At 22.0% G+C, this 25,446-nt stretch overlaps 6 protein-coding genes across 6 annotated transcripts; 3 read left to right on the top strand and 3 right to left on the bottom strand. All coding sequences in view use genetic code 6, as the record gives it.

Annotated features, from left to right (window-relative positions):
* Window positions 1–845: 845 nt before the first annotated feature.
* TTHERM_00852770 (transmembrane protein, putative) lies at window positions 846–6,782 on the top strand (the record flags this gene model as incomplete). The annotated part of the gene is made up of 31 exons (XM_001026283.2): window positions 846–1,559; window positions 1,697–2,340; window positions 2,395–2,481; window positions 2,535–2,633; window positions 2,683–2,877; window positions 2,937–3,023; window positions 3,076–3,165; window positions 3,213–3,296; window positions 3,353–3,433; window positions 3,490–3,573; window positions 3,631–3,768; window positions 3,827–3,916; window positions 3,973–4,062; window positions 4,121–4,207; window positions 4,344–4,433; window positions 4,483–4,575; window positions 4,647–4,739; window positions 4,803–4,892; window positions 4,946–4,984; window positions 5,062–5,109; window positions 5,184–5,240; window positions 5,283–5,375; window positions 5,423–5,518; window positions 5,579–5,668; window positions 5,732–5,806; window positions 5,865–5,954; window positions 6,019–6,198; window positions 6,252–6,341; window positions 6,395–6,484; window positions 6,536–6,631; window positions 6,695–6,782. The coding sequence occupies exons 1-31, from the start codon at window positions 870–872 to the stop codon at window positions 6,780–6,782; spliced, it is 4,044 nt and encodes a 1,347-aa protein (XP_001026283.2). The 5' UTR covers window positions 846–869.
* Window positions 6,783–7,048: 266 nt separating this feature from the next.
* On the top strand, window positions 7,049–8,185 carry TTHERM_000852779 (hypothetical protein; the record flags this gene model as incomplete). Its single annotated transcript, XM_012800646.1, has 1 exon — window positions 7,049–8,185. One exon carries the CDS (start codon window positions 7,049–7,051, stop codon window positions 8,183–8,185), a length of 1,137 nt encoding a protein of 378 aa, XP_012656100.1.
* An 894-nt stretch (window positions 8,186–9,079) lies between these two features.
* Window positions 9,080–9,379, bottom strand: TTHERM_00852780 (transmembrane protein, putative; the record flags this gene model as incomplete). The annotated part of the gene is made up of 1 exon (XM_001026284.3): window positions 9,080–9,379. The coding sequence occupies one exon, from the start codon at window positions 9,377–9,379 to the stop codon at window positions 9,080–9,082; it is 300 nt and encodes a 99-aa protein (XP_001026284.1).
* A 2,623-nt stretch (window positions 9,380–12,002) lies between these two features.
* On the bottom strand, window positions 12,003–13,757 carry TTHERM_00852790 (MFS transporter; the record flags this gene model as incomplete). The annotated part of the gene is made up of 2 exons (XM_001026285.2): window positions 12,003–13,457; window positions 13,641–13,757. 2 exons carry the CDS (start codon window positions 13,755–13,757, stop codon window positions 12,003–12,005), a joined length of 1,572 nt encoding a protein of 523 aa, XP_001026285.2.
* A 753-nt stretch (window positions 13,758–14,510) lies between these two features.
* TTHERM_00852800 (hypothetical protein) lies at window positions 14,511–18,507 on the bottom strand (the record flags this gene model as incomplete). The annotated part of the gene is made up of 6 exons (XM_001026286.2): window positions 14,511–15,402; window positions 15,470–15,940; window positions 16,003–17,303; window positions 17,358–17,655; window positions 17,753–18,434; window positions 18,498–18,507. 6 exons carry the CDS (start codon window positions 18,505–18,507, stop codon window positions 14,511–14,513), a joined length of 3,654 nt encoding a protein of 1,217 aa, XP_001026286.2.
* Window positions 18,508–19,494: 987 nt separating this feature from the next.
* On the top strand, window positions 19,495–24,258 carry TTHERM_00852810 (hypothetical protein; the record flags this gene model as incomplete). The annotated part of the gene is made up of 4 exons (XM_001026287.2): window positions 19,495–21,831; window positions 21,883–21,955; window positions 22,024–22,056; window positions 22,112–24,258. 4 exons carry the CDS (start codon window positions 19,495–19,497, stop codon window positions 24,256–24,258), a joined length of 4,590 nt encoding a protein of 1,529 aa, XP_001026287.2.
* Between the last annotated feature and the right edge of the window lie 1,188 nt (window positions 24,259–25,446).

A 25,446-nucleotide genomic window follows, 5' to 3' on the forward strand; every position in this document is an offset into this window, starting at 1 on the left:
AATTAGAATTTTGCTTTATTATAGAAAAAATAATAAAATTTAATTATTTAAATAAAATATTTTGATATAATAATTTATATCCCTGAATAATTCATAATATTTAATATTATATAAATATTTCTAAAATTATAATTTAGCAAGTAATTAAAGTAAGTTTAAGGTGTAAAATAAATTGAATAAGTAGACATTAATTTACATAAGTAACAAGTAATCTAAATATATATTTTGAATATTTTTGAATGAATATCTTGGTTAAATATATTTTTTTGTTTAAAAATAACTACTTACATAATATTGTATCCATAATTCTAAGATATTAAATATTTCAAACTTATTAATTGATTTATTTAGCCACATATTGATCTTTTTAAAAAATAAACTATTCAATTAAGATAGATAAATTTTACTTTGGTAACTATAATCTTATATCTTTTTAAAAATTATTACAAAAATATGGTGTTTGGAAGTAGATATCATTTTTATTGAAATTTACTTGTAATTTTTTTTTTTGCAAAATTATTTTTAACTTTTAAATTTATTTCAACTTCAAGATATTATAAAAGATTTATTTTATTAAAATAATTTGGCTATTATAATAATTTATGTTAAAAAATACATTAAATAGATAGGCATTATTTTGATCTTTAAAAATACAATTATTATTTTTGAAAAGTTACAGATTTTTTTATATTATTGGATTGGTTATCCTTATAGAAACATTATTCATGTCTATTACAAAAATCTTTGTTTTAAAAGATTTTTAACCTGTTCTGATGACTTATTAAAGTTTATAATCATAAATATAACAAAAAAAATAACTATATTTATTTAAAGATTTTTATTAAGCTAATTATTTGTATTTGGGACTAATGAAAAAAGAATATTAAGACTATATCTCATTGATTATAATATTCATTTAAATAGGGCTAGGGTTTTTAGATATACTCACTGATATTGATTATGCAGCTAATTCTAAAAAATCCTCAGAAGAAATTAAAATTGCGGCCATTTTTTTCGTTGCTTTTTAGCCATTTTGTTAGATGGTATCTTGGACATATGTTTTCATCAGGATTCATTTAATGGAGTTGCAATTAGAAGAATAGGAAATGAAAAAATTATGCTACTACTAGAATCAAATCGATAGGGCTGAAACATTTTGGTAATTTCTAAAATACTCCTTTAGATTTAAACTGATTGAGTGGTGGTAGATTTGTAAGCTCTTAAGATATGCTCCATAAGGTTGCTTTTATGGTCTTATACAATACTTTAAGTTGCTGCACGTTTTTCTTTTTTTTTAGATTAAGAAAAATGATTAGATAACTCAACATTATGAGAGTATTTTCACAAAGCGCTTTAAAAAAAGTACGAATAGGCTTTCACACAACATTCATTCAGCTTTAAGAAAGGATACATATGGCTCTTCTTATTAGAAAACCTCAATTCTACCTCTAAATTCGAATTTATAAGCTTCAGTAAACCTTAAGGAATCAGATATAGAGAATTCTTTAACTTCTAGTCATTTGTTTGAAAAAGAAAAATCTCAGCCATTATTTAATCACGTATTTGCTAATTTAAAAACAATTAATAAATGTTTAATGGCAATATGAACAAAATTCATATCAATTCATTCAATTTATTATAAAATTTTTATTAGAAAATGCTTTTCTAAATCATTTTTAACAAACATAACAAATAGGCCAAAACTTAAAGCAATTAAGGTATTTAGAATATAGCTGAAGTTATATTTGAAAAAAAGAAGTAGGAGTAACTTATTGAGGAATTCACATAAGACGAATTATATCAAATTTACAGATAATCGACTTTCCTATAATATTTAAGCAATGAAAAAATACAGGGTATCATCTAAATTTCACAAATCATTCAATTTATATTTGAAAGTATGCCATAGTTATTAATATAATTCATAAATAATGGATAACTTGGGTTATGGAGTGGAAACAATAGTGGCACAATAGTTCCTCCTATTTTTTGCTTTATTTTAAGTTTGATCTCAATTATAATAAGTTCAATAAATCTTGTAAACTACCTTCTTTAAAAAGAAAGTTTAACTTTTATCTACATGCAAAAGATTCTTTCTAAGTCTGAAAAAACATAGTAAGAAGAGAAATTAATTAAAATAAATGATAAATTAAATACAAGCATCTTGGTTGTAAAGGCTGATTCTCTGACAAAGGTTTCTTAACTAAGAAAAGAAATTTAAGAAAACTTAGAAAATCTCAACATTGTGCTTCCTCTTATAAAAGTATCTTCAGATTCAATATTTTAGGATTTATCTCGTATTTCATTCAATAGAATTCAGAAATTAAAAATTGATATTCAGTAAGTTAGTTTTATATATTTTAATAAGATTATGATATCATATTATTAATCTAGTGGCGATAGTATAAGATACCCAATGAAAGAATTTGCAAATAATTTACAATCTATGAATAGCATCGAGGAAATAGATCTCAAATTCAAGTAAAAAATAATATTTATAAGTTTACTCTAATTAATTTATAAATTTAAAATAGTGGTAATTATTTTGATGGAACAGATGCAATGCATTTAAGTTAATCATTAATAAAAATATCAAACCAAAAACAGCTACAAAGAATAGAAATCAATTTAAAGTAAATTTATTTAGTTTTTTTATTTGTTTTTTTAATGATCTTTACAAAGAGAAAATGCAATTGATTAGAAAGGAATAGAATATCTCAATTAACTTGCTTAAGTAGAGAAGTTAGTTTATTTGAATGCTTTAAGAAATCACTCATCTGCTCTCTACGTTAAGAGTGATGATTGTTAATTAGATGAGACGATATTTGAAGATATTATTGCTTCAAAAAATCTTCAATATTTATTTATATATAAAAAGTAAAATTAGATTTATTTATTTATTAACTTAAAGAAATCTTTGTTTCGTTATTTTATAGCATATTCTAATCAGATTAGTAATTGAAATATTTTTTAAATAACTTAAAAAATATGAATCAGTTAAATGGATACCAGTTAAATTTTAGGTAATTGCTATATTAAGAACTAAATTTTAAAATATTTTTTATTTTATTTTAGTGGATATCAAATGACAGAGGATATACTCGTTTAGTTGAAAGAATTCAATTAAACATAGACTTAATTAACAAATATTCATTTAAATTTGGTGTAAATTAATTGTATTAAATAGCTCACTTACAGATAATATTTAAAAGAAAATGTGGAATTAATGAAGAGAATTTGAGAAATCTTTATGAATATGATGGTGATTAGGTTAGAGCTTATTCTATAAACTTAGAGTAAATACATTAATAAAAACTATAAAACAAATAATTTAGCAAAAAAATAAAATTAGTTTCAACAAGTGTGTTAGAGATTTGAGAATTGAAGATTGCAAATTTTTAAATAAAATAAATTCTTTAGAGATAAGTCTTTAGTAAATAAATTTATAATCAGATAAATATTTCAATAAATTTATATTAAAATTGATAGGGGCTGTAAACTTTAAAATAAAGTAGAATTAATCAATAATCTATCTCAATTAGATAGTGTTTCATCTCTCAAGTTAAACATTTCGTAAATTTTTATAATTGTCAAAAAATTCAAATTTATTTAGAGATTATTTTATTTTAGTGATTTAATAAGCGAAACTTAGTAAGTTATTAATTATGAAGAATTTTAAGAATATGAGCTAAATTTAATAAATTACGATGGACTACGAATAAAAAATTTGATGATGAGTGATTTAGCCACATTAAATGTTGACATTTCGTAATAAATATCTATTAAACTTTTTAAAGAAAAGATAATATTTATTATATTATTAAAGATATTCAAAGATGAATCCTGAAGTTATAAAGAGCTTTGTTGTAAACTTAAAATAGTCTAAGAAGATAAGAGACCTCACTTTGAATTTTAAGTAATATTAAAATCAGGTTATAAAATTGATTGGTTAATATATTATTTTTTAACAAGAAAAAATTACTTATCCTCAGATTTTGATTAAATACTTGGCTAAACATTAGAAAATTACACTGAACTTTAGAAAGTATCTCTTTGTCTAAAGTAAATAAAATTATTTTTAAAAATTACAAAATCTATCTATCTATTTATCTATAATTAGGAACACGAATAGAGGTAATGATATCTATAAGACATTGTAAGGATTATCAGGTTTATAACAAATAACACACATTGACTTAGACTATAGGTAAAAGTTTATTACATTTCATTTTTTTAAACTATATTTGATCACAGCTTACTTAAAGAAAAACAAGAACCAATATTTTCATTTATTTAATATTTTATATTTTTATCTGGTTTATTTATCAAAATTTTTATTTTAGCGAAAATTATATTGATTAAGGCTTTTTTTAGTAAGAGCAGACATGGTATTAGAACAAACCTAATCTCAGTTCAATTAAACTCTAATTCTAGTAAGATTTTGATAAGTTATAAATAAAATAATAAAATTTATATTGATAGAGTAAATAGTACGGAATAAGATTAATCAAAATTATTTTGCCCAATTATTGAATCAAATAGCAAATCTCTTTTGAACTTAAGCTTGGATTTCTGGTAAACAAAATTATTGCTATTTTATAGATTTTAAGATTAAAAATGATTTAAACTTTAATTTAAATATTTAGTTACAAGAATAAAGTATATGAACAAGATGTTATTAATCTGCTAACTTCTCTTTAAAATGCTTAGAATTTATAAAGTTTAAAACTTGACTTAAAGTGAGTTTTCTTTCTATATTAATTAAATAAATAAACATTTTATAATAAATAAATAATATATAGCTCTTTCTAGTCTACTCTGTACCAAATGAATATTATGAAAAATACACTATAGTCATTAAAGTAAATAACTAACCTTGAGCTTTTAATGAAGTAATTTATTCTTGAAATCTAAAAAATAATATTAATTTAATTAATTAAAAAAGTTCAATGAGAATAGGAGAGAAACCAGTTGCTGTACTTATGTAACTTTAGCTTGATTATTTATTTTAAAATCCTTAAATTAAATATTAAATAATAATAATAATAATAATAATAATAGGCCCCCTTAGATTCAACATAACAGATAACCCCCATTTAATTAGATGCAGTACTTTATTTGCTCATATTTTACAAATAATATTATGAGATATTTAAATTAGTTTTTAAATATAACTCTAAAAGCATCTAAAATTAACAGAATAGACAAAATCCTTTCAATAACCAAGTGCAATAATAGCAGTAAATATTAATTGAAGTTATCTCTTTCTTTATTTTTTTTAGATTTATTCAATAGCCATTAAACTCAGAGAAAATGGAAATATTTGGACAGATGTTTGATAATTTTATTCTATAATAATTAAAGCTAGAATTTTAGTAAGTTTTTTTTATTAAGTTTAATATTAATAATTTTATTTATCAAGTGGAAATTATGTTGGGGAAATGTAGACATTTAACAGGTTTATATAAAATCTAAATAAATCTAACCAAACTATGAAAAACTTACAATTATCTTTAGGGTAAATTAAATATTTTAATTTTTTAGATGAAAAATTACAAAACTTTTGAATTTAAATAAGTTATACTGAAATTGCTAATAATCTATTAAAGGAGTTATTTTAAGCAATATAAAATATGAGTCACTTAGATACTCTTTATCTTTCAATTAGGTAGTTTATACTGATATTAAATTCTAAGAATTATTATTTTATTTTTTATAAATAAATTTTTAGATATCTACAAACAGAACATCTGCCTATTGCTCTTTTTGAAAAATAATCCTTATTGAAGCTGACTTTATGTTTAGAGTAAAAATTAATTGTAAAATTTAATTTAATTTTTATCATGTTTAAATAAATATCTTAGCTAATGCAATATTTAAAGAGAATGTTTTATCTAATGCAGCTAAGCAATTTCTAAGATGAAAAAATTAAAAGAAATGAGGATTGAATTGAGGTAAGATAATATTTTGATTATTTACTTAACAAATTAAAATATATTTTATAAATAAAAATTATAGTAGGGCATAATTAGAGGATAATTAATGTGTAAACGAATTTTCTTCGTGCTTCAATAAATTATAAGGATTGCAAAAAATTTATCTTGGAATGGATAGCATTAAAATCAGCAAAGAAACTATTAAGGCACTCTCAGAGAATATTTTAAAGGAAAAAATAAAAGAGTTCAGAATTGATATGAGGTAGTTTATAATTATAAAAATTATATCTTATAAACAACTCAAAAACATAAAAGTTATGGATATATTGATCAGGATGAGCAGCACGTGATTGCAGAGCTTTTAAAAGGGTTTAACAACTTATAAAGATTACACTTAAAAATAAAGTAAATATATATATTTTAATACAGCTCTATTGATTTTTTTTTCAACTATTTAGTAACATAGGTATGGATGATTAAGGGTTTAAATAAATGATAGATGAAATTTAGTTCATGAAATGTCTTTCCACATTCAAATTAAAATTTGAGTAAGATATTAATATATTTTATCATCTAATCTTATTTTTTAATTTAAAAAGAGGACTTTCAATTACTTAGGCAAGCATTTAAATATTATAGTCGTACTTAAGCAATAATACAAACATATTATCTAAGGTTACACTTATCAATAAAGAGTAAAAATATATTAATTAATATTTTTAAAAGAGTTCTTAGCTTTTTTATTTTTTTAATAAAAGTGATCAAGTTGCACCTTAACTAATTTAAATGGAAAAAGATTTACAACAAACAACTAAAATTCCATATATAAGAATTGAAAAAAAATGATTTTATTTTGAAAACAAATATATTTAATTCGTTTTTTTAAATGTTTTGTAATTATTTTTTGGTTTGTTTAAAATTTAAAAAGTTATTTGGTATGAAAATTTCTGAAAAAAAAAATATTTTATTGAATGCTTATTTAATTGTTTATAAACTATTTGTAAATTTAATTAAGTTTTAATTAAAATATTAAATTTTTAAAATCAAAATTTTGATGTTATTTATCAACACGCAAAAAGTATTTAAAATTTTAATCTTTTTTCTATATTTAAATGAAAGTATAATCAGAAAAAGAATAAATAGAATTGTAAAAGTAAATCAAAAATTATGACTTACAGGATAGCATTAAGACTTAGGTAAAAGGCTTAACTTAAGTGACCTATTCATTAGTGCCTAATTACATTTTTTAGTCTGAAAAGTGTTTTTTTATTCCTGGCGATATTATTTTTGACTTTGATTGCAAAGATAAATACTTTTTTAAGGTTTCAAAGTGGAATGAATTCAAAAGAGTCTATTCTTGTGCTGTTCGAAAAGATATGCCAACAGTAGAAATATAATTTTTTTCTTAGAAAAAACCTAATTATGATTTATCCTAAGTTATACATCAACTTTAAAATAGCTAAAATTAGGAGCTATATGATTTATCATTAAGCATTTAGTAATATTCCAAAATGTTTATAGCCTAAGAAGCTTTTTCAAATAGAGGAAAATAAATTTTAGATTAAATACCTTTTGCTGTTGATTATTTAAGTCTAGTGAATTAGTATTTTAAAGAATAATGCGAAATTCTGCTAAAAAGTGTTTCTGATTCTCAATAATTTTATATCTATGGTACTTAAGAATTAAATTTTAATAGCTCAAATCTAGAATTAACAAAGCTAGGAATTAGCGAAAATCTAATAGCTCTCTTAGGTTCAAATATTGAATAATTTTAATAAATAATAATGAGATATGGTTTAATTGATTTTTATGAGTAATAAAGTTATTAAAAACTCTTTTAGCAAACAGTGCAAAACAAGTAAATTAACAACAACTAAAAAAATGAATGCTTCATGGAACTTCTCACTTATGATTAAATCAAAGTAAAAGTGACTGTATAAAATTAAAATCACGTTTTTTTAAACAATGTAAAAAATTTTTAAACAATTTATGACTTATTTCTGACAGAAGAGTAGAGGTTGTGCTTTTTTTATAAAAACATGTATATAACTTATTTTGAGGTAGATCTTTATGATTTAAAAAAAGTTATTGAAATTAGAAAATAGAATTTAAATAATTGCAGCATATAGTTTTTGGAAGATAACATAGAATATTCCTCTCAGTGTTTATACTTACTTGAAAAGTTTTATTCAAATTAAACATAAAATATTTAAACAAATTAGATTTGCAATTACAGAAATCTTAAATGACAAATTATTTTTGATGATTTTATTTAAATTTGTTTTCTAAACGAAATACATTTTGTTTTATCTAAATTTGTAAATTTATTAGCAGTTATTATATTTAACTTCTAATTTTTTTTAATAATAATTTATATTGACAGTAACTTCTACTTGATTTAAAGCTCAAATTTAAATGAAAGTACTAAATAAAATAAATAAAATAATTAACAATTTTTTGTACTAAAAGAATTTAATAAAATAAAGGTAAGCATATTTATTATGATAGTCAATACTAAAATAGCTTTTATATTCAAAATATAAATTTAAATTAAATAAATCAAAATGTTTATTTTTATTTCATATAAAGTATTATCTAATAAAAATAACAAATAAATAAATAGATTTTAATATAAATTTGTTAGAAGCTTTTAATTATTTAAAAAATTAAAATTTAAATGAAATACTAAAATCAAAAATTTTATTTAATTTTAAAGTAATTTTCTTTTGATACAATTTTATTCTTACATAAATTTTTGGGGTTTGTTTTAACACATATTAAATTTTAATGTTCTTATTTAAAAAATCGAAAAATTCATAAAACACAAAATATTAAATCGTTCTAGCTTTGCTGATATGCACTTACTTTTACTTGATTATATTATCAAACAGTTTTGATTAAAATATGTATCAAGAGATTTTCTGTGAGGTAGCTTCAATTATATATTTTATTTCTTGCTTAGTATAAATAAAAACTCTAATTTTTGATATTATATACATATATACTTTTGAAATAAATTAAAATAAGAAAAGGTAAACATTTTTTTTGCAATTTTATAAATGATTTAAAATTTTATAAAACAATTATATATTTATTTGACCATAATTCTAATATAAAATAATTATTTAAATTTATATTATTTATCAGAAAATATGACCACACTTCTTTACATTAAGGATATTTTTAACACAACCAATGTCTCCAGTAATATTAGCTCCTGCAGAATCGTAAGCAGCACCACATTAGCTGACTGCACCATAAACAGTACTGAGACAAGAACCAATATTTTTCAAGTGAAGCTTAGGAACGTGAATGTGAGGGAGGTGATGAGGGAAGTGAATGTGGAATTTTTCTAATTCGGTTTGGTTTTGGTTGTGGACATAAACGAGAGCAGCTGTTGAGAGCAGAGCAAGGACACCGAAAGCAATAAAAATGTTCTTCATTTACTTAATTTAAATATTATGATGCTTCAATTAGATTTATTTTTTTAATTAAATTACTAATTTTAATTTGAAATAAAAGATTTCTCTTTAAATATTAATTGACTTATGTTTACCAACCTATATTAAGTAATTAAGTTTTCTATTGGAAATCTGATGGAAGTAAAGTTGTTTTTATTTTTGGTTCTAGAGATAATTAATTACTTTGAAGTTGTGGTTTTTAAAACATACTAGATTCTTTTATTATTTATTAGAAGAAAATTATTTAAATTTAGCCATCAAACTGCAGCCTTTGATTTTCCATAGCAAATTAAAAGTTTTAAACTAATATTAAATAAAGGAAAATATGCAATTAATTCAAAATATGAAGCTGAGTTTATTCAAATAAATAAGTTTTGAATAAATATGATTTTTTCTTTTTCAGGAAATAAATTTAAATTTAATTTTATTTTGGAATATCTTTATGATTTCCACATTTTAATTTACCTAAAAAGTTGTTTGTGTACTAATAATTTAACAAATAAAAGTCAATTTTTATGGGAAAACTTGTAATCTTTGATGCTAATTTCTTTCTTTTATCTTGAAATTAATATCTAGATATAAATTTATTATTTTCCCCTAGCTTAGTCAGATTAATGCTTCTATTGATAAGGACGTGATGAAATATGAATTTATTTTTATCTCAGCAATTATTTTAAAAAGTAAAAGGATAAGTTTATAAAATTTATTTTAAATATATTTGATTCTGTATTAATAAAAATAAATATTAATTCTATTCTATATTTATCTAATAAAAAAAAAAGAGTAACAGGTATTTCTAAAAATTTTTCAATTCAATCTATTTTTGCTGTGCTATAATTAATTAATTTGATTTCAAGTTTAATGATTCAATGAAATTTGATTTTGTAAGCTAAAATTTTATCAATTAATTTAAAAAAATTATACTACTATTAGCTTGTTTAAGTAACAAATTAGCTATAAAAAATGTAAAATTTACAATTATTTTCGATATTTTAAATATGTATTTTTATCATATTTAGTAAAGTGTAAATTTAAAAGATTACAATCTAATTTTGATTTTTTTATTCTTATTAATAAAATTATAAGAAAAAATAAAATAGTGTTATACAGATAACAAATTTTTCAAATTAAACAGTACTAAAATACATTTGATTTATTATCACTAATTTCATGATAAATAACTTTTTAATTGAATAGAATTATTATTATTAGTTAATATATTGTTAATTTTCAAGAGTGAGATACACTTAAAATATCAATGGAGATTATTACAATTTTTTTCATTCAAATATTTTTTTATGCAGTCAATATCTCCTGTAATATTTACTTCATTTTAATCTATTTGAGCTCCACAAAAAACAACTGATTCTTTTATAAACATCATACAATTACCCACAGTGTTCAAGTTAATATGCATATGATGTTCATGATCATGAGGTTTATGTATGTGAGCCTTGAATTTCTGCAAACTAGATGCATTATTTTGATTAAAATACAAAACCATAGTGGTAGCTATAGCTAATAGTAAAAATATAGTGATTGAAATCAATTTCATTTTAAAAGATTTGCTTGCTAAGAAAGATTTTGATTATCTTTTTATTAATTCAATTTCTTAATATAAAAATAGCTTTTTTTAGATATTCCAAAAAAGATTAATTAAATTTATTTGCATTTGGTGCCTAAAAAATAAATTATTTTGGCATTAAAAAAAATTCTATAGGATAAGTATTTTGAAGCTAATTTTAAGATATTTATCGAAATACTTAGATTCGCTTTAATTTATACTTGTTTGCGAAACGATTGTACTAAAACCATAAAAATTTTACTGATATTTAAAATAAAATAATAATAAAATTATATTTTAAAAAGTTGTAAAAAAAATCTTTAAGTAATAAATTTAAAAGAAGATTAAAAATAATCAGATAGTTTCACTCTATTTTTTGAAAAAATTTTCTAAACGATTATTCATAAATGTTTTATTTTATATTAAGATAATATAAACTAAGAGAAAAAGTTTATTTTGATAATGTTAAGAATTCTTAAAATATTTTGAATTTATTTTTAAAACTTTAATTTGTTTTAAACTAAAAATACTAAAAACACTAATTATATTTATATTTTTATATGCTACTTAATAGATGTGTTATACTTTTTCTATTAAATGCAATTAATAACTTTAAGAGAATCTTAGTATTTTAAATTTGATAATTAACAAAAGATATTAATATGTTATTAAAATAATTATCTTTATTAAAAATTAAAAATCGTATTTTAATAATTAATTAATTGAGATGCTTGATATTCATTCAAAAAGTAATTATCAAAAAAATTTTACTTAAGATTTATCAGGTTAAAAATTAATAAAATAATCCTCAAAATATATACAATTAAAAATATATATATTACATGTTTTTAATCATTAAAATTTTAGAAATGTTTTTTTTAAATTGAAATAAATTTATTTCTTATTAAGAGTTTGATTATAAATTTTTTATTTTTATTTTTAAAATACAGAATATAAAATAAAATTATAAATTTACTTGAAAAATTTTTTTTATTTGTTAAATTCATAGTTGTACATTAATAAAAATGACACAAAATATTTTCAATCTTGGTTTTAATCTTTGAGTGCTGACCTAGAAACTACTGTCTAGTCATCTTAATTTTACTTTTATTCTGATAATAAGCTTGTAGTGTCTTCGTTTGCATGATTAATTTTTATCTGTGGAGATTATTATCTTGATTTAGTAATTATTTCTTATGTATGGTCTTAATCTAAGGGTTTGCTCGTTTTATCAACTGGATATGACAAAAATACGAGAAAAGTGATGAAAGCTAATGAAGCAAAAATTAAAAAGACAACCCATTTATTAAATAAGTAAACTTCATAAAGAATAAATGGAGAAATTGCACCCATCGCACGACCAACTGCAGTACTTAATCCCAGTCCTAATGAACGATGAATGGTGTCATAAGATTCTGAAATCAAAGGAGTTGAACAAAGACCAGTAAATCTTGAGAAGAATTTGATAGAAATTAAACCACCTAACAAGAAAGGCTCTTTTATCAAATAAATCAAAAAAAGAGATACTGTAGATAGAAGTAGTGTTCCATTTAGGATTTTTAAACGACCAACTGATTATACATCAATAAACAAGTAAACTATTATGGATGCAGGTACTTCTCCAAGAGTAGCTAGAAAAAGCTCAAAAAATCCTTAACCTGAACTATGAAGGTAAAATGGGAGAAGAAAGAGGGTACCTGAAGATATAAATGAATTAACACAATTTGCAACTATTAATCTCCAAGTTATACCAAAGTTACTACCCTAAAAAAGACCTTTAAAGGTATTAAAAGTTGTAGGCTATTTGGCAAATTTAGCTTATTACCACTTTTTAAGGCTTTCTATTTCATATTAAGTAAGTGGTTCATATTAACTTTACTTGTTTTTTTATCCAGTTCTATTTAAGATAACTACAGCTTCATCTATTCTATTATGACTAACTAAAAATCTAGCAGAGTCATCTAAAAAGAATAGGCACCCAATTGACATAATGGTACAAGGAAAAATTTGGCAAATAGCTATTGCTCTCCAGTTTCCCTTTGATAGGTCATCCATGAAAAATACACATAGAAGAAGAAGGTAGAATTTACCAAGCATATAAGCACTCTATGTAAGAATTAAACATCTCCCTCTAATATGTTTTGGCACTATTTCAGTCATCATGAGTATTCCAATAGGTAAGGTCATACCAATTACTATCCCATAGAAGGCTCTGATAGCAAGCATATGTGAATAATCAGGAGCTAATGAAGTCCAGATTACTGTACATAGCTATAAAAAACACCCTATAGCCATAGAATTTTTCCTACCAAACCAATCGCAAAATATACCAGAAATAATAGCTCCAACAAACAAACCTACGAAATAAAAACTACCTAGTAGTTCTATTTAATTATCGCTTAACTTCCATTCATTTTACAATACTTATACTAAAATCATCATATAGTACTACTCAGCTCCATCTATAAAATCTATTAGAGAAACAATACACAATGCCTTTAAAAATCAATAAAAAAATTAAAAATGTAAATTGAAGTAATTAAATAATTGAATAAAAGTAACAAGATCGTTCTCATCTCACTTACTTCAGTGATTATGAGAAAATTATTTCAAAAATGGGAAAATTTTGAGTAAAATCCATTTATATCTTATTTATAATTTTGAATCAATTTATATTACTATTATTTGATAGATTCCAAAACCTATTCTAGAGGACAGAATAAAATCGAAAGTAACATAATCTCTATCTTCTTCATCAGAACTGCTACCTCTTTCAACAATATGTTAATCACTCATCTTCCTCAATAAGATGTATAATGATATTTGTATTATAAAAACGACTAAGTTACTTGTGTTTATTGTTTATTTGACAAAAATCTTATTTTTACAAAAAGCATATGCACAATAATTAATAAATAATTACAATCATTCTAATTAAGAAATATATATTAAAACGAACAAATTTAATTACGTTTTTATGTTATTTCAATTTAATTTTTAGAGTTTATTAATAAATTGATAAAGAGATAGATGTAATAAATATCTAGCTAGAATTTTTAACATATATTTACTTTTAAAATATTTACATTGAATATAACCCATTTGAATAAAGTTATTTATTTTTCAATAAATAATATATCTAAACTAAAAATTAATGAAAACAAAATATTTTAAAAATATTTCTAATAATTAGAATTTAGATTTGTGCTATTTATAAATAAATAAAAAAACAAATATTATAAAATCTATTTAGTTTATCTTATAAAATATTTAATCTTATCCAATTTTGTTGAGCTATTTCTAAATAAATATTTTTTTTTGTCAATTTAAAAAAACCATGCAAATAATTTTTATTTATCTTATTCAAAATATTTTATATAAACGAAGAAAATCTACTTGATACTCTGTTTTAACAAATCTAATTTTTGCAAGATTTAAATTAAATAAGTTTAATTTATTACAATTTAAAAATAAATACTTTTTTAAAATTCATTTTTAAGATTTTTTTTAATTGATTTTTTTATATATAACTAAAATTATTTTATTTTTTCAAAAGTTATTTTTAGATTAAGAAAAAGTTTAGCTGATAGATGATTAAATAGACAAGTTTGATTTTTTTTTAACTAATCTTTGGTGACTTATATGGTTGAAATTAGATTTCTATTCTTTGAGGTTAAAATTAGAAAATACTATACTAGATTAATCTTATATGAGCTTATCTTCAAAGCTACAATTATTATTTTAAATTAGTAACTTATTATTATCAAAGTTAGTTCTTTTTATTTAACTCTAAACTACAGTAATAGCTTTCTCTAAGCCTAATTTTTATATTATCTCTTAGTTGCATAAAGCAACTGGTGTTTATCCTAATTAATTTCTTACGTTTAGGTCAATTTAATCATTTTCTTTTATTATATATTGTATTAACTCATAATCATTAGATTCAAATATCAAATGCAATGGTGTATTTCCTTCAGAACAAGGGATATTAACATTAGAACCTTATGAAAATAGCCACTTTATTAGTGGTACATTTTTTTATTTACAAGCATAAAATAATGGAGTATTTAAATGCTTATCTTTTGAGTTAAAATCACTTTTTTCCCATCTATGTCCAACTAAGCACAAATAATTTAAATCATTATTCATTACACCTCTAAAAAGAGTTTACTTTCTTTGTTAAGCTCTTTTTTTTTCAGTCTTAGAAATTTTTCTTTCTTACGAAGAAGATGGAGACTAACTTTTTGATTAAAGACTTTTATAGATTATAGAATTTTGACATTTTTTATCTAATTATTAGAAATCTCTATTCAATTTTTTAAGTTCTGCTCTCCTTTCTGATTCTCCTGCAATAATTATAGATTATAATCTTTATCTAAGCAGATCAGTTTTTACCTATTAAAGTGTTTACTGTGAAATGCTCTTTCTCACATCAACATTTCTAAAATTTTATTATTAAAAAAGTAAGAAATTTATTAAAAATATTTTTTGTTTTTTTAAAATTTTACTCTTTTGTATGTTATAGCTTTTCAGATTATTAAAGGGAATATTTTTTTTCTTTTAAAGGAGTTATAAAAATATTTGTTGATTTATTCGAAATTCTATTTGCACCTTTATTAGCAAAAGATTAATTTGTTTAAATTTTTACAACTGAATCGTCTTTGATCGTTGAACTTCTTTTCAAAGAATTTTCTAAAAAATAGGTTTTATTTTATTTCTAGCAAGTCTATATGCTCTCATCCCTATTCAAAGGTATTTAATAATTTAAAGACCCTTTTGACCTATTTAAATTTTTTTAGTTATAAGCAAACTGTTTTGAAATTTAATTTATTTTATTTTATAAATCATCAAGCATTTTTTGTTTAAGTTTTTTTACTTTCAACCTCCCTAAAAATCCTCTTATAAGCCTTTAAATAATTATTATATTATTTATAAGCTTTTTACTTGGATTTTTAATTTCTACATATCTAATCTTATCTCTATAATTTTTAATTAAATAAAAGATATAAAATTAACAATTTAAAAATAAAAAAATAAATACTTTTCATTAATAATTTATCCAGGACCTTTAGAATAAAATTTTATAAACTATTTCTGGTTTTTTAGGTAAGGGTGATCATGTAGTTTTAAGTCATATTTCTCTAACTATTATTCATCATATTTTTTCGAATTATAATACTTTCTGAGACCTCTTTAAGTAGACTCTGTTCCTTATTACTATTTTGGCTTTAGATGATCTTCGTATGCAAATAATTTGCTAGGGGCATGGTGCTCACTAGATTTTATTCTATTTCCAAGTGACCTAGATTTTATATTTGCAACTCTTGGTACGCTTTTATTTAGCTCTTTTTCCTCTGTCTACTATAAGTTTTTTATCAAATAGTTATTTACAGAAGATATTTCGCTATTTTTTAAAGCACTTTATTTTGATAGAGACCTACTTTTACTTTAAGGCAAGTTAGTTTAATTTATCATTGATATTTTCTTCGAGCTTTGGTCAACTGAAACTGCTCTTTTTAGTTTAAGCTTATTTGAAAATGCTTTTACAAGAGCCTTAGATGAGTATGAAAGGTTTTCTAACTTACTTTAATCATTTTTTTTCTTTAGTGATAAATATGACTTAAATATCTTAACCATTTTTTTATGGTACTATTCATTTAATTCTGATATTAATTTTCTTTACTCTTAATCCTTTTAAATCTAAAATTTTACATGATCTTGCTTTGCCTTATGTTACAAATACTCATTTCTAACTATTGATAAACCCTTTTTTATCTTTTAATACTAATAGATAATATCTTCAGCTATTTTTAGCTCCATGTTACTCAGGATATTTTCACTTAATGTGTTAACTTTTTCTTGTTCATAAATTTTATCAACACACTTATTAAGCAGCCTACTTGTATTGGCTAAAAAGTATAATTAAGACACATCTAAATGATCTCCTTCCTGATACTTTTTCAGCAATACATCTCTGTTTTATAGCTATTGCTCTTCTTTCATTTTGGCATAAATGTTAGTACTGAATCCTACATTCTATCCATTTGTTAGTTTTTTAAGATTTGTCTACTATTTTTTTTACTGTCTTATATTTTCTTAATATTATTCTTCTAGATCTTCATTCCACTCCATGTCTTTAATTGTCTGCTCTATTTCTTAAATCCATTTATCATGTTCATTAGTTTTGTTTATCAATTTATTCAATAGATTAGATGGATCTATTTACTATTATTACTCTTACATCAATAAATCTCCTGTATTCAAATCTACATAATCAGCAAGGTGTTTGACTTTAATCCCATTTTTTTTCATATTTTCTATAACTTTAACTGAATTCTCATACTAATACAACAAAAATAAATTATTTTGTATTTTATTCTATCAAATAAAAAGTACCTTATTCACATATAATAAAACCATTTCTTTTAATTTTAGATTAATAGATTTGTACTTGCTAGATATTTATAGCCAATCTAAGTAATGAGGGTCATTAAGATTATTAAAACCATTAGACTTAGAAATATCTTTTTCTAGAACTTAAGTTTTAGTTTCTCTTTTATTAATTTTTTCTTTAAAATTATTTAGCAACCTATCTAAAGTCTCGTTCATCTACTAAATTATATAATTTTTTTTCCCCTCAAATGTATTAAATCCTTAAAGAACTGATGTAGATATTCCAAATTCTTTAACTATTCTATTGATTAAAATTTAAAACCAATTAAAAATCACTAAAATAATATAAGACAATTATATCCATTAAAAAATATAAGTAAATTAATATATTTATTTACTCAGAAGTAATATCAGCAGTTGTGGTAGAAACAGAGTTAAATATGGATGAATCGCACTAAGATTATTCAAGAGATTTTATTTTATTCAGGACCAAAGATTTAAAAACTGTTTATATCAAATTTTCCCCATACTCTTGTACTATACAGTTATTTTAGCAATCTTCTTGTTGATTTCCATTTTAATTTTAGTAGAATATGTTTTATGAATGGCATCTATTTTTTCTATTAATTATAGAATTATTATTAACTTTACTACTAAATATTGTGTTCCTTTAAACAGGCATCTTTATTTTTAAACATTGTTAATTATTTTCTTTTATATTTTATTTATCATTTTGAACTATCTCTTCAGAAACTTTAATTAAATACCCATTTTTATTGATTAGCTTTAGTATTTTTCTAGGTTTATCTTTAGGTTGCTCTACTTGCAATTAATTTTAAATTTATTATGGCTCTTCGCTTTCAAAGCTAACAACAGAATCTAATTATTAGAACATACTTTAGTTAAAGTCGTTATCTTTTATATAGGGATCCTTTAAAATATATTTTTGATGGTATTATTCTCCAATTTAGCTGTGACTAATTTATTTTGTATCAGACACAATTTAGTTAAAAGTATTCTATATTTCTTCTAGCGTTCCAAGTCTAAAGCAAGAATCATCTTTTTTAAGCCTTTTTATATCTATGAAATAAAAATTGAAATAAATATGAAGTATTATTTTACAAAATTCTAAATACTGAATACCTAAACTCATTTATAAAGCTATTTGATATCTACTAAATTTATAATTAAGAATTCGTTGGTGCCTTAATTAAAAATTCTTAATATTTTTAATATAGCCAGTGTATTATTAATATTGTTTAAATTTATTGAATAAATATTTTTATAATGAAAACAATTAATTAATTAATTCTTGGTGTATAAAAATAATAATAAAATTTATCTTACAAATATTTTTTTAATACTCAGATTAAAATTATTTTAAAATTTAAAAAATAAATCTTTATTCTATATTTTTTCAATTGCAAAAATGAAATTATTACCAAAATAGTATTTAAAAGGATTTGTAAAAAAAATTATCCTTTTAAATCATAACGAATCGTTTATTAATTAGTGAAAATTGAATTGAAAATTTTTAAAACTTTGAATAAAAATTTATTAAAATATATTTTTTTCTTTTATTTGATTTTATTTGATTTATCCAAATATTAGCAAAAAAAACAACAATTTATTTTTTGTTTGTGATTTCTTTATTCAAATTAAAATAGAATAAAAAATTTATGAAAATTATCTTTATTGTAAATGAAATATTAAAAAAGAATAAATGATACTCAAATAAATATTTTTTAGGAGTTTAATAATATTTGGTTGAAATATTTAATTTTTAGAAATCGAATCAAATAATTCAATGCTTTTTTTTATAAGATGGATGTTAAAAAATAGACTCATACACTTATGAACTTATTTATTAAAACAAAACAGAAATGAAATTTATATCGAGCTTATATTTATAATTTCATTATAGATTCATTTACTGCTAACATTTAACAGATATTTTTCAATCAGGATATTTAAGATGTTCAGGTATGAATAATAAATATTTGAAAATTAAGAAGAAATTACTTTTATTAAATAAATAAATAACAAAGAACAGTAAAAATTTGTTTGAAAAAATTAATTAACCACTTATATAAATTCTATTTTGTTAGAAAAAAAATTGTAAGAGCTGATTACACGAAATATGAAATAGTAAGCCCATTCTAGCAGTTATCAATAGCTAGGAGCCAAAAAAAAGATAGAAAAATGTATTGATTACTAAAAAAAGCAAGGTATAGCCAATCAACATAGTCTTTTAAATAACAATCAAACAAATTCTTCATAAACAATAGGATAGGAAGCAATTCAATTTAATTAATATTCTTAGCAAAATTTAAAAAATGGATAAGTGATAAATCATAACCATTTAACTCAAGGAGTAAATAAACAACTTCAAAATGGAATGAGTTTGGAGTAAATTATTAGCTATTAAAATAATTAGCTCCACTTAAATTACTTAAATTAATAGAACTACTTATCATAAATTGCTACTCCAATAGTTTAAACTGCTTAAAAAAATAAAAAAAGCAGATCTCCATCTTAAAAAAGTGGATCTTAAATAAAATTAAAATCAGCATAGTTAGAAAATATTTAAAAATAATTTAATAAACTTTTAGAAAAGGAAAATAAGCAGTTAAATAGCAGCAATAGCAACAGTTCGGCTAACAAATCATATATCGCATAGTAGTAATAACAATCAGCCTTATTAACTGGAGGTGGTTCAGTTACTTATTTAAATTAGACTAAATCTAGTGCAATGCAAAGAAGATAAAGAAATCTAACTCAGTTAAATATTAATTCAAATTGCTCATTAAAAAAAGGCAATTCTTCAAGTCTAAGTAGAATCAATCGCTCATTAACTCCTAATTCACGTACCAACAGCTCTAGTTTATAGAGAAATAAAGGAGGAAATAATACTAATTTACTTTTATAATAATCTGGAAATTAAACAACAGCGAATATTACTTAAAAGAGGATTGATTTTGCTTTTAATGATAAATTCAATAGCTAAAAATAATATACAAAATCAACTTAGCAAATAAACCCTAATTATGTATAAATACAGTAATAACTCTAACTTTAAGCCTAAATATAAAATTCTCAATAGTAAAAAAATAGTGCAATGTTTAGCACCAGCTAGTAAAGCAGTGCAAGTGTTAATGGTGAGGTTATAAACAACAGGCTTGCATCAATTATTTAGAAGAACCCTTAAAATTTAGAAGAATACTCTATAAAAGACAAATAGCTTAATAAAATATTACAGTAATTACTGTAATAGAGAATGAAGTAGCAATAATAGACACAACAATAAAATAATTAGCAAGTTTCTAATAAAAATTTCGACTGTAGTGCTTCTCCTACTATGTCATTAATGTCTTCTAAGCCAAGCACTTTACAAAGTTATTATGCTCATTTAGGTCTAAATCATGGAAAAAATAGTTAATTTTAGAATGGAAATAATACAAATAGCTTATAAGGATATTCATTTCTCAATAGTTCTACGTAAGCAGGTGCTTCGATGCAAAACACGAATTTGACTCTCTCAAACTAAAATATAGCTAATTAGTCTAATTTTATTAGCAACAATAATACAAACTAAACACAACCAGGGTTTAATTAATCTTCTCTCTCTGCTCAGCTTTAAGCAAGAAACTTTGAAAATAATAGCATATTTTAAGAGTAGCTTAGGATAGAAGAGTCTTTCTAGCAGAGATATTAATAATATAAAGAAAAATTTTCAGCATATTAATCAGAAAGCTAGAATAACTCTAAAATGATAAACAACACATAAAAAGATTTTAATATTTAGCAAATTTTAAAAAGCAAAGATTAAGGAGAGTTCATAAATACTGTATAAAACGAATAAATTATTCCAGAATAAACTGCTTTGGATCATGAAGATAATGGATAAAATACCTAGAATTGTGAAGAAGAGCTCAAAGAAAAAGAAAAAGAGGAAAACTTTAACACAAACAATAATATATAAAATGACTTGTAATATAATTCTGTTGGAAATCGAATCAATTCAAACATAAACAACCCAAAAGAACTTTTATCTCCTGGTGACGATTTGGCTGTTTCTAATTACTAAAGTAGCAATATAAAATAAAATTATATGACAAATTAAAATAACTTTTAAGGAAGCAACATGGCTCCGATGACAATTAATACAGAATCAGATTCTGTATAGCTAATGTCAGCAAAAGAAAGAGAAAATATGATGCAATATATTGAAAATGCTTAGTTTCCAACTGGGAGCACTACTTACTAAGACCTTATATAAAACATTCCTAATGACATTCATTAAGAAATTATACTGATTTATGAGTAAAAGATAAAAGAAATTACAGAAAAATTTCAACACAGAGATATAGTTATAAGACAAAGCTTAATGAAGCTCGAAAAAGAAAACTCCATTCTCCTTACTAAGGTGCAAGAGCAATAAGAAGAAATTTTTAGGTATAAAAAGCTAAGAGAATTGGTAAATTAATTTTAATAAAACTGATTAAAAAATTATTTTTCAATAAAAAAGGAAACAAAATTGATAAAAAAATTGGAAGGTGAAATTAAGTTAGAAAAAGCAAAATACTAAAAACTTTTCTAGTGTAAAAATAGCTTTTTTTTAAATATTTCATTTATTTTTAACTTTTTTATTTGTTCAATAAATAAATAGAAAAATTCTACAAAAAGGGAAGTGACAGTAAAAGTAAAATTTGCCAAATAAAATTATTAAATTAAAATAAAACTTTTTAATAAAATAGATTTTAATAATCAATTAATTGATGAACTCAATAAAAAGTTAAGTGAAACGTAGCAAGAAAAGGAATGCTTAGAGTATTTACTTAAAGATGCTCTTTTAAAGACTGAGCTGCTAAAAGCTAAAGAAAGTGTCATCTTTAGATAAATACCCTTTTCTAATAACCTAAATACCTCAACATCAACAATTTCTATTGGTGGTAACTAGAATATATCTAACTTCAATTAACTTTTTTCTCATGCAGGTAATTCAAGCTCAAATGGAAATTTCTAAATTCCACCTGCTCATTAAGTTGAATATGTAAATCTTCTTTCATTAGACAACTCCTTAAATAAATCATAGAATTATCCTTAGCAATAACAACTTCAATAGTAGCAGTAGATATAATAGTAGTAACAATTTTAGCAATAGTAAAATCAAAGATTATTTACTCATGAAACTGATAATGAACAATCTCCAGATAACAATTTTTTAAGGGTACGTAACAAATCACATGATTAATAATATTTTAAATAATAATAAATGCCTGATTTAAATATGATGGAATTTAGAAATTAGTTATTAACAGAGGATTTTGAATAGCAGCATAAATAATATCCTTACATGTAGCAATAAATAATTTAAACTTAAAATTAGCAGCTAAAAAATTAATTGAACTAGTAATAAGCAGTTAATATTGAAGCTGAGTTTTAAAATAGTGAAAGAAGCAACTTTATGACAGCATATCAAAATTCTTAAGGTGACCTTCTGTAAAATAATCAAAATAGTTAAAACTATCCCTCTAATTATATTTTAAGAAAACACATTTAAAATCAAAATAACTAACAAGAGGAGACATAAGGCAGCGAAATGAGATCTGGTTCATACATGGGGCGAAGCTTATCTTAGAATTAACAGATATTACCTGAAGATTATTACTACTCAGAAAATGAATAGCATGAAGATTACGATTTTTAGAATTAAGATTAGCAACATTAATTACAACAACCTAGGTTAATTTGTGAGAATAATTAAAAAGAAATTGATAATTAATGCCAGATTAATTATCATATTACCTAATAACAATAACAGCAACAACAAAATGAAAAGTAAAAATACCCACTTTATTTTGAGACAAATAATTAAGAAAATATACAAACTTTTGAGTTCAATTCAAATATGAATTATTTAATGAATTAATACTCAGATATTAGGAATAGCTAAAATTTACACAACTCTGCATAACTTATTGATATAAGATCACCAAGTAACAGTTAGGGAATTTGCACTATTCCTATTAGTTCCAGTGTTTAACCAATAAATGGAAACAATAATTATCTCTAATTAAACCATCAAAAAAATAATATGAATAGTAATGATATGTTAATATTAGATGTGAATGAAAAGTCTGATAATAGATCTTATTTAATCAACAACAGTTAAGTAATACACGAAGAAGCTTCATCAGCAGATAACACAACTTAGAACAATGATAATAATCAAAATGGTAGTAATTTTAGCTAAAATAATTCTAACAAGATGAAGAGAAGTAGTAATAATTTAGATTCCTCCTCAGCAGTCATAGAAGTAAATGTAAATGACACTAACAATTTAAATCATGAGCTATTTTAAAAGAGTGACAATTCTAAAATTTTTGTTGAAAACGAAACACTTTCTAAATCTGATAACATTGAAAATGAGCATGAGCATGAAAATGAACGTGAACACGAAGATGAAGATATTGAAGCCGAATTTAAAGAAATTAGTGAAAGCAACAGAAGGAGAGAGTAATCATAGGAAAAGCAAGAAGACATGAACTAAGAAAAAGTTCAATCAAATAGAAACTAGCATGAAGTATAATCACTTACAGAAGAGTATCTGAAGAATAAAGTAGAAATTTTAAATAATGCAAGTTTTAATTAAAACAATATCAATTAATAGAACACTATAAATTAAAATCAATAACCAACCAATGAAAATAGCACAATTGATTAAAATTAAAAAGAAGAAGAGGACTAAGCTATTGTACAGTATTTTAACACTAAAAATCTTTATTTGTAGAAATATTATGCATCATAAAATAACTCATCAGGAATAAACTCAAAATCACTTAACTCCTCTAGCCACACTAACGAAAAAAATAATTCCAACAGCAACAACATAAATAATTGATTTTTAATATGAATAATTAATATCTTTTTGTAAATACTTATCTTATACATTACTCTTTAGGTTAAATTACACAAAATAAAAAAATAATGCATTCATTTATTACATTAAAATTTTATATTTTGTATTTGTCAATTATAATAAATGTTTTACAATTTTTTTAAAATCTATTTTAAAATTTAAAATGTTTTTTTTTATATTTACAATAATTAGATCATTTATCCTTATAATGCGTATTTATTTTAATTTATCAAACAAATAAAAATTTTTTCTATAATGTTTATTGGAAATTTATTTAATTAATTCTTAAACTTTTATAAATTGACTGAGTTGTTAAAAATAATTCCTTTTGTTGAGGCTAAATCTATTGAGAAAAGTTGATTCCAAACATTTGTTGCAGTTTTATTAGTTTATCCTAGAAATATAATTTATTTATGATATACTTACCCTAATTATACTTATTTCATAGAAAAATATAACCAAATTATTAAAATTATAATTTTAATAAGATTTTCTTTCCTTTTTAGCTCCTAAAATAGAAACTAGAAGACCTACATTTTTCAATATTAGATTCATAAGTTATGAAAATGGTAATCCTTTAGCTATCAAATCAAAATAATCTTCATCTTATGTGTATCCTTCTTTTGTAATATTTTAAATCAATAAGTAAATTCAAGCATGCTTGAGGTAGTCTTACCTTTGAAATTAAACTTATCACTTTATTATAGAAATCACAAATTTGGAGGAACCTGCAAAAAGATGATTAAATGTTAAGTAAAAAATAAGAAAACTAAAGGAAAGAAGATTTATTTATTTATTAGATGTTGTTGTTCCTCAAATATAGATTTTTAATTTATGAATTGATTTTTTGAAAATTTAAAAAATATAGGTGGATTTTAAATGGAAAAAAATGACTATGGTGGGTTTAATTAATGATGATTTACAGTATAATAAAAAATTTTTAATTTAAAATTATAATTATGCTTTACTAGCATCAAAATAGAAATATTTTTATTGAAATTTAAATAAGTTAAACATTTTTTAACACTTTGAGAAAAATAAGGTAAAATATTTGGTGAGAAATAAATGAAGCTATATTAATGAAAGTATAAGAATAGTATTTGTATGAAATACATTAATTATTTGATAAATAAATATAATTATTAATTTTGCGAACTTAAATAATTTTAA

Source organism: Tetrahymena thermophila (genome assembly GCF_000189635.1).
Source record: "Tetrahymena thermophila SB210 genomic scaffold scf_8254034, whole genome shotgun sequence".
Taxonomy (NCBI): domain Eukaryota; phylum Ciliophora; class Oligohymenophorea; order Hymenostomatida; family Tetrahymenidae; genus Tetrahymena; species Tetrahymena thermophila.